Source organism: Rissa tridactyla, chromosome 3 (genome assembly GCF_028500815.1).
Source record: "Rissa tridactyla isolate bRisTri1 chromosome 3, bRisTri1.patW.cur.20221130, whole genome shotgun sequence".
Classification (NCBI taxonomy): Eukaryota; Metazoa; Chordata; class Aves; order Charadriiformes; family Laridae; genus Rissa; species Rissa tridactyla.
In genome coordinates this window covers 97,849,654-97,870,753 of record NC_071468.1, presented here as the reverse complement: position 1 = coordinate 97,870,753, position 21,100 = coordinate 97,849,654, and the positions used below count along the sequence as shown (strand labels likewise).

The 21,100-nt window shown below is 40.3% G+C and overlaps 1 protein-coding gene across 8 annotated transcripts in view; it reads left to right on the top strand.

The window, feature by feature from the left end:
• Positions 1–1,067: 1,067 nt before the first annotated feature.
• PHF3 (PHD finger protein 3) overlaps positions 1,068–21,100 on the top strand; it is a 52,988-nt gene continuing 32,955 nt past the window's right edge. For 2 of the 8 annotated variants that reach the window (XM_054197022.1, XM_054197023.1), the window contains exon 1: positions 1,069–1,269. Coding sequence is in view for 3 of the 8 variants with exons in the window: in XM_054197020.1 (XP_054052995.1) it covers positions 11,710–11,953 (244 nt within the window). In the remaining 5 variants the exon portion in view is untranslated. Of the gene's footprint in view, positions 1,270–11,684; positions 11,954–19,111; positions 19,253–20,936; positions 21,094–21,100 lie in introns of those variants that run through there. The other 6 variants (XM_054197020.1, XM_054197021.1, XM_054197025.1 and 3 more) reach the window with 6 other exon arrangements.

The window sequence follows — 21,100 nt, the reverse complement described above, 5'->3', positions numbered from 1 at the left end:
AAAGAGACTCCTTTTCTTAGACATTATGTAGACCCTAAATTACGTTCTGATGACCTGATAAACTCACATCATAAAAGGCCCTTCGATGGGGATTTGTGTGAATGTGTTCACAAGGAAAAATTGTTACCAGAAAAAGAGGATGCCAAGGAGATGAAATGCACCTGCCCAGAGGCGGCCTGAGACACGTCTCCTCTGGACTGATAGACTCTGGAGACTGTTCCTGTTTGACCTGTAGTAACTGATGCAGCTGGCACATCGAGAGTTGACGGAATCATAGAATGGTTTGGGTTGGAAGAGACTTTAAAGGTCATGTAGTTCCAACCCCCCTGCCATGGGGACACCTTCCACCAGACCAGGTTGCTCAAAGCCCCATCCAACCTGGCCTTGAACACCTCTGGGAACAGGAGCATCCACAGCTTCTCTGGGAACCGGCGCCCAGGAAGGACTGACAACAAGCAGGTTGTGTAACACAGACTGCACCGAGGAGGGCGGCAGCTGCTATTTGCAGAACTGTACAGGCACTCGTCGGAGCCATCCCCAGCTGGGGCAGCGGCCTGCGCCCTTCTGCCTCCTGCGCCACGGGCTTTCGGGGGATGTACCGGCCCTCCCGGCACCCTCCACCGACCAGCAGGCCGCGGCCTGTCAGGGGCACGGCCCGTCCCGCGCAGTGGCCATCCAGGCCGCCACCCGGCTGCTTCTCGACGTTTCGGCCCCCAGCCCCCGCGAGGGTGCCCGGAACCCTCCCGGGTTTGCCACGGCGGCCGGCTCCGCTGAGAGGGCCTTGGCGGGGCCTGGCGCGGGAGGGGTCCTGAGCGCGGTTATGTCCCGCCGGGGGCGACGGGTCTCGCCGGGAAGGGGCCGCGGAGCAGCAGGAACACCCCAAACACCCCTCTGCTCCACGGCCCAGCCGCCCCCGAACGCGCCAAACACAGCCCTGGCCCGGCCCGGCCCGGCCCGGCGCCTGCGCAGCGGCCCAGCCGCCCGCCCGCCTGCCCCCCCTCGGTGAACAGCGCCGTCACGTGAGCGGCCGGGCCCGGCGCGTCGCCGCTCGCCTGACGCCGCGGGGGCGCGCCTACGGGGTAGCGGGCACGCGGCCGGCAGCGCCAGCCGAGCCAAGCCGAGCCAGGCCGGGCCGGGCAACCTGGGCCGGGGGAGGGTGGGGGGAAACCCGCGCCCACCCCCGCTCCCACAGGCCGTGGGGCTCAGCGCGCCGCCCTCTCTCCTTCCTCCGCGTCCTTTCTCCGGGGCAGTGCCGGGCGGCGGAGCAGGGTGAGTTACTGCCGCCCCGACGCGGCAGGTAAAGGGAGAAGGTGGGTGGTGTAGGGGGGGGTGGCGGAGGGGACCGCCGCGTTGCGCGGCCTCGCCCTGCCTTCGCCGGGGCGCGGCGTGCGGCGAGGCCGGGCTGGGCCTGCCGCGGCCTGGCTTGGCTTGGCCTGGCCTGGCCTGGCCTGGCCTGGCCCGGCGGCAGGGCCCAGCGCTGCGGGTCGGCCCGGGCTGGCCGCGGCCTGCTTCCGCCGCGGCGCCGCCGGCACGGCCTGGGCGCGGAGGCGGCGCCGCCGGTCCCCACGCTCTGGCTGCGGGCCCTGGGGGGCGCTCCCCAGGCGAGCCCTGCGCTGCCCCGCTCCCCCCTGGCGCGGCCCCGCGGAGCCTGCGCTGACCTTGCGGAGGCTGCGCCCCGCGGGACCCGGGCCGGCCGGGCCCCGGTCCCCTCGCCTTGCCAGCTGACATGGCGTTCTGGCCCCGGCCTTGCTGCCTGCGGCGGCCTCTCCCCTCCCCGCCCGCCCCGGCGTCCGTGCGGGACCCTGCGGCAGGCTCCCTGCCCGGGGCCGGGCTGCTGCTGGCTTTCCAGCACCGCCTTCCCTGGCCTGCGTTTACTAAGTCTTGCCCCTTCTTGGCAGCGCTTGTCCCTTCCCACTTCGTGAGCCGCTTGATGCCTTCTTGCCCCTTACAAACCCGAGGAACAAACACCAATTTAGACCCTGCTGTTCTTCCTGCTATTGGCCTGACCTGTTCCGGGCTCCTCCTCCCGTCTCTCAAGCTTAGCATCATCAACAATTTCTGTGTTTAACTCTTGTGTATAGTACCCACTCTAGGAAGTGCGGGAGAAAATGTGGTCACCGGTGGTACCCGGGGGATTCAGCATCCGGGTGGTATTTCCAGATCCTATTCTTGGATGAGGTGCTCTTTCTGAGGCAATATGCCCACGCTTCTTGCTTGCTACTGGAATGCAAATAATTAATATCTATAAGGCTTTGGAAGAGCCATCGCTCATGTGATTGCGAGTGTGCTTTCTGTATGGTCTGCACAATGAAGACCTGTTATAGCCGTGAGGTGAGGACTTGGAAGAAGAGCACTCTGTGCAGTGTAGGTTGAGTTAGTAAAAGTAGCCTGCGGAATGAAGCACAAAAGTGAGGAAGGGAAGAGAAGAACATGGGATGACAGCAGCTGTACCATACAAATTGTAGTTGTGGTGTTGTCTTTTATGTGGCAGTTAATCCATTATGTAATTTCTATACATTTGCTTTTATAAAAATGTATGCTAATGTCGCTAAAGAGTGGAAATATTGTAGGATTAAATGTAAGGATGGTAAACATATGGCATATCTTTAACACGGCTAATTCGTGGCTTGTTTTGCTTAATAAATTAAGGTTTGGGACACACTGTAAGGGAGATCTTGAAAACCTGGATTTTATGTTTCTTGGAGTACCTTAATTTCGAGTGGTCTTTGCACTTATTGCATAGCCCGCAATGAAATGCTACTCAGATCTCTTTTTGCTTTACCAAGTAGCTTCTGCTTTTAATTTCTGTAGTTAGCTTTAAAGGTTACACATATAAATATGGAGTTCTGAACACCTAGATTTTTTTTTTTCAGCTGTCATTGTCTGTTAGTCATTCAGTTTTTATGTGCATTTTACATTTGCAAACCCTCAGGAATTTCAAGCAGCTGAAAAGACACCTGACTACAAACCTTGTTGGCTAGATCTAATTTAATATAATTAACTGAAGTAGTTGAATACAGTGGTAGTGTGTTACTAAGAAAGAAAAACCTCTAAAAAGTCTGTAATTATTATCTGCCATGCTTGTGTGACCTCCTCTTTTTAGAAGGCTTAATTCTACCTCATGGAGTAAATAGCATTCGTGTTGTGCAAAGACCTGAGCCGATGTATGCTATATGAAATTTTTTTAGCTATTATTTTAATATAAGTTTGTATTTTAAAAAAAATAATTTCCTCAGTCAGCTTAAATATTATTAAATCCAAGTCTTAAAAAAAGTAAAGGGAGATAAATTATTTGTGGGAAATTACAAACTTTCATTGTTTTATTATATTATTCCTGCATATTGTGTCAGAACTTTTTTATGGCAAGGCAATATTTTTGAAAGGTAGTATTTTCAAGTAGCAATGTCAAAGTCCACTGAGTTGGGATGTGAGTGTTCATTATATAGCAGCAAAAAGTGAAAAATACAGACAGCTTATGACATTGTCCTGGTCTGTTCCTGAAAAATGGAATTCTAATGTGTGTTTCCAAATGAATCATTATCAGAGAGACAATGACAAATTCAAAAGGTATTACAAATGAAATTTTTCTATTTGGGGTGACTGACAATTGATGAGTACAACCTGTTACACAGCTTAACATTTATACTATGTTCAAGATGAAAATATTTGAACCAATTTGTGAGGAACTTGAGGGTGGAAAAGAGTTGAAGAGCATAGCATGGAAAAATAATCTGTCCTTGTGTTTTTCTTTTCAGGGAAATGTTTCTTGGTAGAGAACTTCCAAATTCTAGAGGTATATGCAGTGATGGATAGATTACTAAAACAATATAGAATTTCTGATTATGTTTAATTTTTGTGGGATTCAAGAGTAGTCATTAATTGGACAGTCCAGGAAAGGAAAACAATCTACTTTACAAAATACATTTCAAAGATTTCGCAAAGACTTTTTTTGTGACAGAACACAACTTCTAGTGCAGCACTTTGTGTCTCTTCTAGCTGTAAAGTAAGGGTGAGGAATGTTTTGGTTTTTTTGTTTGGTTTTTTTTTTTTTTTTTTCCGAGAGGTTGCTGTGTTCAAAAGAGAACTATTAAGTTGGTTTTCTGTGCTGTAATAATTTGATCTTGTATGATTAAGAAAAGGTTTCTTTGTACTTTTCCTGCATTTCTTTGCCTTATAATTAAATCATTTGTTTGAAATTTACTTTTTCTTCCTGTTCACTGAAATGATGTACAGTTCTGGCTGGTGAATGTAATTCCCTTGGACAGTGAATGTTTAATAAAGAAAATATCTTGAGCTGTCTGCCCTTCTTTCAAATACCGTGATAGCAAGTAGATTACTACTAGTAGTAGCTTACTACTTGCAGACAGGATCTGCTCTGTCAGTGAGGGGAGCAGCATATACCTTCAGATTATAGGTAGACTTTGGAATGTGGTTTTTTGATGTGTCAGACAATTGAGATTTCAGCAGCAGGGTGATAAGATTTGGGTCAGTTGGTGTCTGAAGACCTTAATGCGAGTGGAAAAATAGTGTAGAAGAGCTGTTTAAGAATGAATGAAATGCTCAGATTTACATTTCTTGTTCTTTGATCCGTGGCAAGGCTTTGGTCTAAAGCTAGATCTATAATTTTAAATGAGAGATTAAAATAATAAATAAGGGATTTAAATAAGGGAACAGGTGGCATATGGATACTTACAGGTTGATGTTTCTGGTGTACAGCTTTGTCAGTATACCTGAGCCTCCTTTACAGCAATACTGGTGTTTCACATAAACCTGTTGAGTACGTGTTGCTGTTAGGCAGGTCTTTGACAGTGCCCTGTTTAATGGGAGATGGTTGAAAGAGAGGGATCAAATTCGATTGTGCTTAAAGGCCAAAGCTCAGCAAACCATATTCCATCCAAGTGTTGTGGCCTTTTTGGAGGAAGGACATTGACATTTTCTTTAACAATTCTGAACACGTTTCTGTGGCTGTGTTGCAATTCAGATGCTTATAAATCAAATTGCTTGTCCTGTCAACAATGTTTTGTCAGTTAATGTAATTCTTGAAGTCTGCCCTAGGTGATGGGACTTGAGCCAATATGAACCAGAATAGAAAGCGCGTTGGTGTGAGAGTGATAAAGTTCAGATTTTGTTATAGACTCTGCCATTGATGCACTGTCTGGTATTGATTTCCTTTTTTATCCTATGATGTGTTTAGACTGTGAGCTCTGTTGGACAAAATCTGTTACTGCAGAGGACCTGGGTCTCAGTTGTGGCTTTTGGGTCTGTAATATCCATAAATGTTGTAAGAATGAATGCAGCTTCGAGTGCTTAAAATACGGACATGTGGCAACTTAGTATTACTTTACAGTTAGGTGTTTATGACCTTGAACTGTAAGATTTTGTCTAAGAAGAAGGGGGAGGATGGTAGTAAAACTTGCCTGTGTCAGCATCAGCACTTTGAAGCGACATTGGGTAGGGGGGTAGTAAGTGTCAAGGTACCAGTGAGCACATGGCGTGGTCCGACATCCCAGCTCTGGGGAATAAAGATAGACATTTGATACCTTGAATGCTCTTCTTATGTACAATAGTTACAAAAAGACTCAGGCAAGGTATTTTTTTTTTTTAACTGCCTGTGTTGTTAGCTAACTTCATGTCAATTAAGGTGCAGTTTCCCTCTTTTGCTGTGTCTTGGTTTGAGGTAAAACAAAACCAACTTTCTGTTCACTAATTTTACTTCTTAGCTAGGCCTCTTCTAAGTCTCTGAAATTAACAGTATGTTGTGTCAAAAATGGTTCATTCTCAGAGTGGTAAGACCAATGTTTACAGTTTGTGCCAAGGAATAGTAGGCAGGGAGGCTCTTTGTTATATTTACTGCTATAACAACCAAGGCCAGCTAATTTTGTTATTTGCCCTGTTGGAGGGTCGGAAACGGAAAAGCGTAGAGGGGTCCCACCTGCGGGGAGGAGCGGAGAGGACAGGTGACCCAAAATTGACCAACAGGGGTATTCCATCCCATCTGCCCCATGCTCAGTATAAAAGCTGGGGGATCAAAGGGTCAACTTTTTTTCTTCAGTGGCTGATGTCCGAGGAGGACCCTGTCTGTTCATCTGCCTCTGATCCCGATCTGTGTGTTCCTGACTCCAGCTGTGGAATCCAGTTCCCACCCATTGCTGAGTCCAGTCTGGGACCTCCCCAGTGCCTGCTGGTGACGTCATCCTGGGAGCTTAATACAGTTTTGTATATACTGTTGTCTATTTCATTATTTTCCTTTTTATTTTATTATTAATATTTCATTAAAGTAGTTTAGTTTCTTCTAAATTTGTAAATCTCTCCTCTTCTCTGTGTATGAGAGGTTGGGGGGGAGCATCTGTCGCTGGCTATTGGACAATTTGGCCAAAACCATGACATGCTGAAAAGTTTTTGTCAGTTATTGTTACTTACTATTTGACTCCTCTGTGACAGTGCTGAGTCAGCGTTTCCCTTTTGACATCGAAGGTGCTATTCATCCTTTTCTGACCAGTGTTTATTACTACTACTTGAAGAAATAAATATGATATGGATTTTTTATGGAGCCTATTACTGTTGTTATGACTAGTCCTTGCTCTGTCATCTGGTGTGGATAAGCTGAAGGAAGGTGTTTACAGGACAACAGACCAAGTCTTCTGTTTTGAGTCTTGCAATGTTTCCAATATTAGTTCAGTCAATAACTAGATTTACAAAAGCTTTTAAAAGCACTAGCCATACTCAGTGAATTGGAAGAAACAGACATTAATCAGGAAGGTACATAAATGAAATGGAAGAAATTGTAATGTTACTATGCTGTCTTCAGACTCATTGATTCACGTAGGTCAATAAAGTAATGATTTTTAACATCTAGGTTTTTGAGTATCCTCAACACCCCCACCCCCCCATCCCCTGCCCTTTGTTGCCAGTTTGGGTGTTGTTTGTTTTTTTTTAAAATTTCTTTGTAGAAGTATTTTATTTTTTCTGAAGCCCAACTTCTGAGGACTTTCATAGACCAGATTTCTTCTTACATTGACAATCATTAAAAAGACAGAAACTTCTGTTTTATATTCTTAAGTTTAACGTTTAAGCTACTACATGAAAGTCAAGTTTAAAAGGTAAATTAAAATATGAAAGTCACCCCCTGGACAGAGAGGGGAGGTGAGAAAGTAATTACGGTGAATGTTATTTAAAAGTGTGAAACCTAACTTTTGTTTAATAAAATAAATGGTGTAGGAGTACTATTAAAACTGCATAAAACATATGTAAAGGAAGATAATAAAATGTCAAGACAAATTTATCGAATGAAAATCCAGATATGTACTTGGAAATTAAACACTTGCACATACCTGGTGTTTAAGGGAGACTTAATTTAGAATGCACTCAAAGACAGAGTGTGCTTGGCCTGTACATCAGCTAAGAAACACTCAGAATTTCTACTGGTATATACAGTTTGTGATCGCCTCTGCTTGAAGTAGATTTTAGATAAGATGGTGGAGACATGCTGATGCGGTTGGATATCTCTGCTAAATTGTTTTGCTCTGTTCCAATAAGAAAATAATACAACAGGAACTGAAGTAATTTTTAGCTGCTTTCACAGACAAACTAAACAATGAGAAACCATAAAGATGCACAATATCTCTCAACCAGATATTAGTCTTCCTTCCCCTCTAAGATTAGTTTGAAAGGTTATGCTTGTTGGAGAGCTTAGTTTCTTCCCTTAGCAAGTGATGGTTTTGGCTATTTATCTTTTAATTTTGGAAAGTCATTTAGAACTGCTAGAGATGTAACAAAGAAGTAGTAAATGGGGACAAGACACAAACCTGCCATATCAGATCCTACAGCATGTTTATTTCATACTGGGATTTGAGGTAATATTATGACATACCTAGCTTAAAATAATTCAACAACTGAAAAAATGAATTTTATAAGCTGGAAGACTCAGACTGAAAAAGAAAGTGGTGTTGAGAACATGAAGAGATTTTTATGGTAGACATAATGTGGGAGAAATTCTGGAATTCATGTTTGACATGCTTTTTCTCTTTAATGGGATTGTTTTTAATGATGGATCACTTAATAATGAAAGATTTTAGTTGGTAGGTTACTTTTATGAGTACCTATTGTTACAGTAGCGAGCAGATTGAAACAAATCAGTCTCAAAAGTATAAGAGAAATACACTTTTATATAAGGAGTTGTGGACAATGCTCTCTATACCTTTAGCTTTTCTTGATGGTCAGATTTCATTGCACCCACATGCTGTGTTGTGTGCTGTAGCGGTCTCAGTGCATGCCCTGATGGTCCAGGAGCCACTGGGTGGGAGAGGTTCCATGGCTGTCCAGACTGAACCTGTCTGGGGCTTCCTTCTCTGTCATTTCCTCCTTTGCCTCGTTCATGAATTCCTGACTTCTCGCGTGTTCTCTATACTCAAATGTTTTCGTGTTCTGTTGCTTCTGATTAACTATGCAATGGGAAGACAGTTTTGAATTGTTGTGCGATGGGAGTATGCTTGATGTGTGCAACTTTGCTGTGAGTGATGCCAAGCCACTAGCCTTCAGGGTTCAAGTGAAGGACACAGCTGTGTTCCAGGGGAACAATACATTCCTCCTCCAAGCGGTTAGAGTTATCTTTGGAAATAAGTGACTGTGAAAAACTTAACTGTATTTTTACTTATATCTCTGGCTATTTTTCCTGATGTTGAAATGTTTCAACTATAAAATAAGCCATTCAAAATTCATGCACTTTAGGGATTGTGTAAGGGAAGAAATTTCTTTTTTTTTTTTTTTTTTGAGCAACTGTTTCTAGCAATCAGCTGTCTAGCAAGAAGTGTATCTTTCATTGTCAGAGGCCACAGATTCTACGCTTCACGTGATAGTTCATCTAGTAAGGCTAGAAATACTTTTCTAAACTAGGTACTGTATAAGTTATACAAAGAATTGAATGGTATTTTCTTGAACCAGATAAAGCAAAATCTTAATTCCATGTACTTCAGTGGTATAACCTCTCTAACTTTTAAAAACTGTAGAGCATAAATTCTTCATCTTAGATTTTGTAGTGGTAGGATTTTTACGCAAAACGGCTTTGTTTATATCCTTATAATGACTTTTTAATGCAAAATTTTTATAGAATTTATATTTGATCATAGACTCATGCTCCAGAAATAAAATTATCATTAAAATTCCACTTTAATTTTCTCTAATAGCTAGTTAGGTGTTAGTAGTGTTCTTGGTGTTCTGAATGTCTGCTTAGTAGCCTCGCAAAACTCCAGGTAGTCTTTTTTCATGACATTGCTGAAGACAGAGGTTAATTTCTGTCAGCAGCAGTTTTTGTAGCAAGGGCTAGCATTCTGCTTGAGCTTTGCTATTTAACACTGATCTTAGTGGAATGCTCAGCTCTGTTGGTAGCAGCAATGTTTTAAGTAACAACTGTATAAATGTTCCCCTCCTATCCAGAAAAAAACCTTGAGAGATATCGTTGTAAATGTGTTCAAAGCCCCTGCCACTCTTTTATATTTAATATTGGGTACAAAAGATTTGTTACAGTAATTCATGGGTGTTCTATTGCAGTGTCATTGACGCTTGTTGTGTCAGGGTTCACCATCGTTTTATCCTGTCTGTTACTCTTATATTTGTGTGATGCTAATATGAAAAAACCCTGTCATTACAGGAAGGTGTTTTAAAGTACTGGATTGTGGCATCTGTAATTATTTCCATCCTTCGAGCCACTGCAGCTCTTGTAATTCATCCCGCATAGTATCAGATGGTTGTAACCACATGGCATAATAAAAATAGATTATACGGTGCAGCATAGCACTTCCTCCATTAGTTTGCTGCTTTATTTGTTGCCAAATTTGAAAATTATTTTGAAAACTGCAAAAAGAATAGTTGCTAGTGGGCATGGTGTATATGTAGATGCACTGCATTGCTTGATAAAAATAGTCCATTTTTTGGTGTAGAGAGCTTTCAAATTACAACATACTTGCTGCTGTAAGACTGTTACCTGCTTACTAAATGCACCTGATTTGGCCTGAGTTTCCTTCTTGCTGGCTGTTTGGTCAGTATTGTGTATTAGACTGTTTTGTCATGGTTAGTGTGCAGATGCTGTAAAGGCACCATGGTCTGTAAAGGCATTGTGCCATACCTGACCATTATTTTCTTCTGAGCTGCCCTATGGGAGAAGGAAGAAAGTCTGTCATGTTCTTTTTTAAAAGGAAAAAAAAACAAACCCAAAACCCAACCCAAAACATTTTTCATGCTCACCTGTAGTTTTTGTGAACTTGTGAAATTAAATAAATTACGTAAATAGGGTTGAAATTGTAGCAAAGCTCTTTTATGTCTATGGCTAGGATTTTCCCTGTTGATCATTAAAACAGGAATGTCCCATTAACATGTATAAGGAAGAATACTTACTGTTCTAGTCAGCATGAGTAGGTACTGGATTTATTTAGTGGAAGGTTGATGAAATAGGGATCTAGAAAGTAATTCACGCACTACAACCTCTAAATATCACTCCTCTCCTTTTCCTTTAATTAAGGCATTCATTCAGAAAAAAAATATTCCTGTCTAGTGTGTAGGAAGATGACGATGAAGGAGGAGCAGAAGAGAATGTATGTCCTTTTTCTGTTTCCAAAAGCTTGAATAGCTTTGTGTGTGCCAGAACTGGTCTCCCAGACTTTCCTGTATGCCAAATTAATCCAGGCACTACTCCATTTCTTTGTCTCTGTGACCATATTTGTTATAATTATCTCTTTCCACTCTTAAGTATATGCTTATGTTAAACTTGTGAAGAAACATTTCACTCTACTTTTTTTCCATTCTGTTGTGTAGTTCTACATTCTTATTAGTTGAATCTCTGCTGTAATAGTAGCATTCCTGCTGTATCACGAAGGAGTGAGTGATGTAGAAAATAGGGAGTCCCTTCTTGTAAAATGTAGGTGCCATCTTTGAATACAGTTCCTTAAGTTTTACCTAAACTTCTTCAAAATTGAAGGTTCTAAAAGGCTCCTGGCCCTTTTGAAGCCAGCTCAGAATTCTCGCATACTTGCTTGAGGTCTGATTTTCGTATAAAATTTCCATAATCTTATTGAATGTAACGATAGTTGAAAAATAACATAGATAAGACCTTACTATTTAAAAATAGTTACTTGCTATGAAGTATTTGGTAGTTCCTTTATGAACGGAAATATAATCCTCCTCAGTTTTGGGACTAGCATGGCAGGCTCCGGAGCTTTCTCAGCTCCATTGATTTTAGTGGAAGTTGATCTCACATTTTTACATTTAAAGGTAAAGAAAGATGTGCCCTTACAGTCCTGCTAACAGGTTTGCTTGTTCTTTATTTCCTCCTCTCTCTGTTGTCCCACCCCCTCGGGTTGGTTAAGTTTTAAACAAATTCTAGAAAGGAGGTGTTTTAGTTAATCCTTGTTATGCACACTCTGTAGAAGTGGCAGCACTCTGAGGGTGATAGTGGAGTTTATATTAACTTAGCATGGTATTTCTTTTAAAGATAATCAGTTAGAGAATTGATTTGTAGATATGCAGTAGGCCGCACTAAGCTATAAGCAGGTTTTTTTTTTTTTTTGGTTACCATTCTAAAATATCTTAATCATTCTTTATAAAACACAAGAGCCAAAAGAACTTGCTGGTTTCTTAGGTGTTTTACAATTTGTAGCTTATTTTCTTATGGTATTTTTCTTGTCTTTCTATAGGGCTGAAAGACACACAGGAGTCTTCATGGATATAGTTGATACATTTAACCATTTAATTCCTACTGAACACTTAGATGATGCCCTATTTCTAGGATCCAACCTGGAGAATGAAGTCTGTGAGGATTTTAGTACAAGTCAAAATGTCTTAGAGGATTCGCTGAAGAACATGCTCAGCGATAAGGATCCTATGCTAGGATCTGCAAGTGCCCAGTTCTGTTTGCCTGTTTTGGATAGCAATGATCCCAATTTCCAGATGCCTTGTTCAACAGGTAAATGTTACAATTTTTTAAGATTACAATTTAAAATACAGTTATACTCTAGTACCAACCCTTTTTTATAATGTAGAAATAATAATTTGGGATTTCTGTCTCCTTCCTGCCCTTTTTGTTGTGCTGCTTACATGCCTGGCATGTAAACTTTGTGCAGTTGTCCTTAACTTCATTGCGTAAAGATAGAGGAGGGCTCCTGGTCTGGATCAGAAGTAATTTAGGCTTTGTCTTGAGTACATGTAAACTATTCCCTATTAAAGTTGTGATTTGTTTAGTGTAAGTACTGTGCCTGATCAGTGAAGTTGCTAGTTGTCTTCAAAATATGTAATAATTCTGGGTTAGCACTAGGAGCGTATAAGTTGTACAAATAGCTGCTCTGACTTCAGCGTTATTTTGTTAGTGCTAGGTGTTCTGGTACTGCGCTGATACCGGATTCTGGGTGCTTTGCTTTGGTTGGCTTCAAAGTCAACCTTGGAATGATGACACAATTCTTTTTTACTGTTTGGAAACACCTGATCTGTAAACAGTTTAGAGCAAAGTTTAAAAAAATAATCTTAGGAGTTATGGAGTAGTTTTTGAAGATTAAAAAAAAAAAGGGTGATCTAGTCCCTAAAATTATTTATATTGGTTGGAATAGTTACACTGAATTTGATGTAAGAGACAAAAATATGCTCTAATTTTTTTTTTTATTTGGAAGTGTTTTTTTTTTTTTTAAAAATGCATTTTTTAGGGTCTTTACTTAAGAGTGTTGTAGATTAGTGCAGATAGCTTTGATGATCTCAACATTTAATTTTTTTTCTAGTAACTTTTATGGGCTGGTTGTGAAAATCTTGATAGTTTCCTTAATATAGTATGGATTTCGTTTCTACTAACAGACTAAATTCTCACCTTCACTAAATTAAGTGGTATTACGACATGGAAAACTGTAAATCAAAGATGATATTGACTGAGGCAATGAAAAAGTGAACTACAAAGTCAAAACAAGATATTTGATCTTTTTACTACTTCAGTAGAACATTATTTGAGGCCATCATTAATGATTTTGTTTATTCTTGCCATAGTCCCTATCCTTATACTTTTTTGCCTGTAACCCACCAAACAAAATTGTATCACTTTTATTGTGCCTAAGACTGTACAATGTACACAACTAAACCAAATTCCTCCTCTTTAAATTTTGTATTTCCTTCCATTTAAACAGTGATGTAGATTCTTGTTTCACGCCACATCCTGTGCATCCTCCGGTAAACCTATACTGCACTTAAAATTTTTGAATAAACTCATAGCATTATAGCTGGAGTCACAGGGAGACTTGAGGCAGCTTTTTGTCATACTAGTTGAATATTTCTCCTAAAAGTGATCAATAGTGCAATAATTAATACTGTTGATCATTAAACAATCACAATTAATTTTTGAAGGTTGCTGTCCATTAAAATAAGTGAGCTAACTCATTTACTTGGGGGCTACTATTTCAGGCTGTGCGAAGGAATCAAACATAATTTGATTTATGTTGAGTTATTGAGTTTAATGTTTTGTTTGTTTGTTTTTAAATCTGGAAGCAAGAGCAGAGCCACATTTTACTAAGTAAATTAAAGCATGCAATTTGGAATTAATGTAGTGGGTATCCCAAAGGACATGAAGTGTTCTTGCTGTTGCTTGTTCTTCGTAGGTCTTGATAAGAACTGTCCTTATTCTCAGATGATAGCACCACACAGTATGTATTCATAGTTTTTTTTAGTTGGCAGTGATGATTATCAGTTTGAAGCAAAAATTCTTTGCCTGTCTTTCTTCTGTGAGTATTAATCTAGCTCAGGTTTTATTTAATTTGTCTGAGACAGTTGGTGGTCTAACACAGTTTATATAGTCTCCTGGTAAGAATGCAGTAGTGCAAGGTGATAGTACCCTTGGTAAGAATTACCCATACAAAGGCTGTTTTTTCCAGACAGTATGCATGGAAGCTTATCTCTAGACCAACATCAATTTGTCTAAAAAAGAAAAAGCAAAAATCTCCCCACCAAACTTGCCTTACGTACATCTTTAGAGCTACGACACCATTGATGTGTCATACAGAATGATAGGCTGCTGTATTCTGATCCTTCCAGTTCTTTTTTTTCTCCTCTGTGGGGGATCTCACTATGAATTTATTCTGTAGTGCATTAAGCAGTATACGGTAACAGAACGGTTGGTTGTTGGCTCCTCTTTTAACCTTTCACTAGGGTTAGAAGTGTACCTAGAAAAATGTATATTCAGTAAGGTTTTAGTAGTTTTTGGTACAATTGTTGTTATCTGTTTATGTTAAGCAGGGCAAGGCTGAGGAAATACTGAAACAGTAGATGGTGGTGTTTCTTAAACTCTTGATTTCATTTCTGGAGAAAAGAGTGATTTTTTTTTTCCAGAGGTAAAACTTTATTTACCACAATTTATTTTAGACCTTCAAACAGTAGTTTACGTTATCCATGCCTGGACTGTGGAACAGTTTAAGAAAAGGAGTAAAATGCTCATGGAAGTCAGGCCAGCAAAGGACAGATTCATCATGCTTGCTGCTCCATGAATAACTGGAATGCACTCTGTTCTGTCCAGTTTTCAAAGTGGTGAAGATTTCATGCTTCAGATTGCTGTGAGCAAGCTGAAGAGATAAAGGTAAAAACAGTTGGACTGAGGAGGTGATTTGGCTAAAATGGTATTAAGTGTCATAGACAAAATGGAGGAGCAGGAGGCATGGCTCACTAATACTTCGAGAGCCTGGTTTGAGCAGAGTTCAAGAGTATTTGTAAACCTATGCACAAAGCAAAATACTATCATTATATGACTTCAACCCAAAGAACTTGTACCATTTCTTATGTGAACACGACTACATGTGAGTGGCAGCAGCTTTGAGAAAGACTTTTTTCAGGCCTGCTTACCAGCATACCAAATTTCTTAGGATCATGACAACATTTTCTCTGTTTTACTTTGGAAATCAGGTCTTTTTGTCTAAACCCCTTGTCTGTTGCTCTTAAGTTGGTTTTGAGTATGGGTTTGTTTTCTGCTCTTTTTATTACTGCTGCATTGACATTAGTTTGTGTTGGGTGTTATTTACATGCCTAATCCAAAGTTATTACTCATCAACATAGCATCTGTCTTGCTCAGCTTTAGGGTGTATATTACATATAATTCACCATGAACTAAGCTTTTTGTTAATACTAAGCTCTTTTATGGTGAGTTACCACTTACCTGACTGTATGTGATAGATACTGATAGCAATTGGCTGTACGTCCTTTAAACAGGTAAAGTGCTTGTCTCTAAGACAGAAACACAGATTTTTGTGAGTTGAAGCTTGATTTCTAATCACACTGCTTGTTAGAGGTATCTACCCAGAAAATGCAAAGTTTTAAAGTTGGATTATAAATGCTTCTCTGGGGGATGATGGTAGCATAGCATCATAGAATGATTTGGTTGGAAGGGGCCTTTAAAGGTCATCTAGTCCAACCACCCTACAATGAGCAGGGACATCTTCAACTAGATCAGGTTGCTCAGAGCTCCACCCAACCTGACCTCATCATAAAAAATGTCCTTATATCTAGTCTGAACCATTACCCCTTGTCCTGTCTCTACAAGGAATACTAAAAAGTTTGTCCCCATCTTTCTTATAAGCCCCCTTTAAGTATTGACAGGCCACTATAAGGTCTCCCTGGAACCTTCTCCAGGCTGAACAACCCCAACTCTCTTAGCCTGTCCTCATATGAGAGGTGTTCCATCCCTCTGGTCGTTCTTGTGGTCCTCCTGTGGACCAACTCCAACAGGTCCCTGTCTTTCTTGTACTGAGCATCTCGTGATCAGCAGTACTGGTGTGTGACAAATAGCAAGGAACATGAGAATGGATGTCTGTTGACTATCTGTTGATAGGAAGAACTGTACCAGTAAAGCAGTCTCATGGCCTGAGTCCAGTTTGTGCCGGATCTAAATGGTTTCTTCTGTTAAATGACATTGTTGGTCTTTCTCTAGTCGATGAGCTTGCTGTGTAATTGCCAATGTGTAATAGAATGGGGTTGTCTTGTTCAGCTTTGATTGAACAGTTACTTGTTTGGAGAAGACAAGAAGATTCTTTCCAGGTGATCCTGGTAAAGACTTTAAGCAGAGGTAAAAGTAACTTTTTCTGACTTTCACAAGCTGGAAAGGGCATGGGTCAAATTAACAGATGTTATGCTGAAATCCTTTTAGGATGTGTTTGTGGAGTGACTACTGAACTGTAAAGATGTAGTTGGGTTGCTGGTTTGTCGGGTAGACTGTGCAGATTACTGCTCTTACAGCACTGTTAGGAAGTTTTCTGTTACTTCAGTGAATCATTGTACAAGCTATTCACAGATCTTATTATTCACTGCAGCTCATAGGAGCTTAGCAGTAATGGAGGCCATTTACTGTCCTGAAGTAGGTATCAGCAGAAAGACCTAGTGTCAATAGTGGAAATTGATATAACTGCTCACTTTGCGACTTAAAGGCCAGAATTTGACAAAAGGAGGCTTTTCAGGATTAAATGAAACCCAAGTTCTTGAAACAATCAAAAGTGTCCCATATCATGTTTTAGGCGTCTCTGTGCTTCTGTTCATCAGTGTGGTCAGGCAGCTGTTCTTCCAAGAACTGAATGATCAACACAGGAGGGTAGGTTATGTGGAACAGCTCTTGGGCGTCTTTAATGTTTGGGTGGTGTGGGTGGGTGTGGATATGTGGGTTTGAGGTTGCTTTTTTTTTTTTTTTTTTAACTTTCTGAGCAATTCCTTGATCAGAAGCGGAAACTGTGAAATTTAGGATGTGACGTCTACTCATGAGAGCAACGCCTTTTTTTCAACTTTAGATCAACTATTGATAGGTTTTCTGTTTTGTTCTGTTATTTCTTGCTGGAAGCTTATCCACTAATTGATAGCATATAGCATAGCAGGTCAGACTGTTCCCATGCCAATGAACTAAATAACCAGCATTCACACTTAATAGGTAATTCTCAGCTATCCGGAATTCTGTAGCTTTTCAGGATGTCGTTTATTGAGGCAGTCTGATTTATTATACACGTAATAGAGGGAACGGAGTTTGAATTGCATATAATCTGGAGACATTTCTGGATTTCGTAACAGAATCAAACTTTTAACCAATTTAGTTTATGGATATGTTCATCAAATCAGGTATTTCTCATAAATGATGAGGAAGACTGACACTATAAGAGTGTGCAAAGACTGTTGGGGACATCTTTTTAATTGCTCTTTTTTTCCTTTCCCTCTGGATTGCTGCTGGGAAAGCGTATCCCCTAAGTGCAGTTTGTTCTTTCTAGTTTTAGCCTGTGTTTTCGTGAGTACTGCTGAAAGCAGCATTACCTCTGCTAAAATTGTGATCACCTGCTGAATCTTTGGAGCCAAACCAATTGTTCTGACAACAAATACTTTTCTTTAGCTAGTGTCCTGTCTGACTGTGTTAGCCATTTCAGGTTCTTCTCACTAGAGCCAAATGTATGTGTTATTTTTCCTCCTGCCTGAAGTAATTTTGAACGTAACCTTCGGATTGCAACCCAAAATTGGGTCTACAGTTGTTTCTCTTGGTTTTCTTACGTCTTTATGCCTTCCTTCCTCCAAGCTGTCCATGCGAACAGTTGCACAGTGTCTTGTGACCAAGGTAGTAACTCTCTTGTGTAAAATTTAAATTTACTATATTGATATTATATTGAGACCCTGCAGAATGTTTATTTTGTATGCTTTTCTGTTTGTAGGTAACAAACTACCAGGTGTCCCCATTTTAGGTCCTTCTGAAGACTTTAGTTACTCATTCCTTTGGGTCAGTTTTACATTGTTTTATGGATGGAGAGGGGTTGGATCTGTAATAGGATTTGCAAGGCAGTTTATGTATTTATCAATCACAGAGCTCATCTAAAGGCTCATCTAAAGTGTGTTCTTATGTAAGTTATATCATCAGTTGACCTAATTTCTCTTGAAAATATTTTTTTTTCTAACTGAGCATTTTTAGTTGTTTCTTGAACATATGCATCACAAATGTCAATAGGAAAAAGGTTTTAATATAAAATATACTATCTTCATTTATAGTCTTGAGACTTCATGATAATTTCTCAGTGTGTATGTTTCCTTGCCTTACTAGAGTTTATTAGGTCTTCTTAAGGCTTACCTGGATATGTGTTAGTTACTGCTTTAGACTGTTACTGTTCTTTTCATTGAAGCATAATGTTAGGTTTTTAACATAGTAGAAATTTTAAAATGTTCAATGTATAACTTTTGATGCTTGTACAATTAAAATATGGAATCCACGGTGGATTTGATCAGTCCCGCTGTTAGCATGATTCAGGTGAATGTAGAATTTAGAACGCAAAGTAGCAACAACAGTGGAGCTCTGTTCCATGTGGTTAGCTAAGCAAACGAAAATCAGGGCTAACATCTACATAAAAGAAATTTATTTCTACACTTGAGGCTTACCTTGACCACTGTGTCAAAAACCTGAGTATTTCTGTCTAATTTTGGCTGAAGATTATCAAGGGAAGATTTGTAAATTTCAAAGATTTTGATGATGTTTTTAGGGGTATTTTCTCCTCCTTCCCTCCTCTTCCCCCAGCGAGTAAGTCTTGTTTTCCTCTCTTTTACATTGCTGAAGAATTAAAAAAAGGGTCAGGCTTTTGTTTTACTGCATGGAAAATTTTACTTTAAATTTGCAAGTAAACTATTTTTCCTGTATGTTACTCTGTTATTGTAAAACATATATAAAAATGAGTCAGCAGCACAGTAGTTCAGAAATTTAAGTACTTTACAAGTAATGGAGAGACTCAAAATAGTAAGTTGAAGCCCAGTGGTGCCTCTTCCAGTATGAATATGTTGAATGTGATTCATATTTTCCTTATTTACAGCTTGTTCATTTGTACACTGGTGTACAATTTTTCTATTTAGTTATGTTTTTTCTTTGTTTTTTCCTTCTATCTTTTATCCTTCTGTCTTAATTTCTGTATTTATTACTGAGATAATCCTTAGGTATTTATTACTAAGGTTACCTATATCTCTTTCTTCTTAGTTCTGTCTGGTTTTGCTTTTGTTGGTTTACTTTTCCCAGTGCTGTTTCTCTGCCTCCACTTACCTTTCATAATTTAATGTCCTGGTCTCCTCTGTATCTATTACTATTCTCTGTCACTTTTTCTCTTCCCAGCAGGGTGTGTGTCGAACACTCCTCATCCGGGGGCCTCATGGGGCTGTACTAGCTGAGTTATAGCTCAGGTGGTTTGAAATTAGCAAGATTCTGTGCTTCAAATTCCTCTGTAAAATTAAAGCTACAGCACAGAGTCTTGTAAGTATGAAAATACTTTAATTCTAATATTTCAAACTGTCTGTCAATAGTAGACTGATTGTGTCCCTTTTGTTATTAACTCAGTAACTTGAGCACGAACATTGTAAAACCTGAGTCTCTAATGGCAGCCCTGAAATCTGCTCCAGAGCTGTTTCAGAAGTTGTCTGAGTAGTTTTTATTTGTCATGTTTTCTTCTGTAGCTTAGTAGTTTAGTTCTACACTGAAGAAACAGAAGAGGATCTGCAGGGTGTCTCCTTTCATAGAATCATAGAATTATTAGGGTTGGAAGGGACCTTAAAGATCATCTAGTTCCAACCCCCCTGCCATGGGCAGGGACACCTCCCACTAGATCAGGTTGCTCAGAGCCCCATCCAGCCTGGCCTTAAAAACTTCCAGGGATGGGGCATCCACCATCTCTCTGGGCAACCGGTTCCAGTGTCTCACCACCCTCATGGTGAAGAACTTCTTCCTAGCGTCCAGTCTGAATCGTCCCATCTCTAGTTTTAATCCATTACCTCTGGTCCTACCATTACTTTGTCACAGGCTGTTCCCAAATACCGGTTCCACGTTTTGTAGGAACACCCTTTAATGAGAACACTAATACCAAAGCGCAGAGCTGTTGGGAGGACGTAGTCTTTGAGAACATGAGAATGGGCAGCTGGAGTTAGGGTGAGGGCCCACCTCGTTGAGTTTTCAGTCTTGGAAAATGGCCAGTGTTAGATATTATGGGGATAATAAAGGCTAACAGGGCAGTTACAATGCCATCTTTTTCCCAGTATGTAGCTTATATAAGTGATTAAGGAACATTTGGATGAGTGGAGTAAGACCAGCATTATCAGTCCCCTGCAGCTTGTGTATGGTATCTGTGTATGTACATATACATACACAGGCTAAAGGTGGCTCTGTGGATTGGAAAGCAAAAGCTGCCAGTAATTTCCAGAAACACACTTCTCCTGTAAACTGATGTATACAACGCAGTCACTAAAAATTATGGTTAAAATAAAATGAGTAACAATAAACTGTCAGCCCAAGAAACTCCTAGCTTTCAGCTCCTGACAGCCATCTAATTACGGAGGTCCAGAGTGCCGATTACCTGGTGCCAAGGTCAGCCTTCCTTAAAAGGCTGTTTAAAATCTTTCTAATATTTAAACTTTAAAATTAACAGGTTGGTTGGGTTTTTTTGTTTTGTTTGTTTTTTTTTTTCTTCCTGACAGGTGATTGTGGATTGATTTAAAGTCTTGATAGACATGATTTTTTGTCACTGTTTGGCTTTAGAAGTGTTTTACAACTTCCAATTTTTATTATTTTAAAAGTATGCTCATTGTTCTAGTGCCTTCACAAAAGCATTATGTTTTTTAAGTTGCAGTAACATCAGACTTGAAAAGGAGCAGGAATTGACAGATTTTCTGACAGTCTAAAAATTCTAACAATTCTAACTTCTTGCTTATTTTGATTTCTAAGATAAATTTATTAATTTAAGTCAGTTTTAAATAATTGTTAGAAATTTTTAGATATCTTATTTCTGTCACGTGAATTAGTTTATCTTGAAAATGCTTCTAGGTGGGTGCCTGACTAGTGACAAATAGGCATACTTGGTCATTTGGAATATTTGTCAGACCCTCCTACGTGTTCTGTGAAATCACTTGGGTATTTGGCTTGATCTCACAAATTTCGCATCCCACAGGGACCAGGATTCATTAATCACACATAGGATCTTTGGGATAGGAGAGGCTACCATTGCAGAACCTATCTTAGAGAAAGTGAGGAGAATGGCTGGTACAGTGGCCTGACTGCCTCTTAGGAAACCTATTTTCAGGAGCAACCTCTGGGATCCTTCGCAGGTTAGTG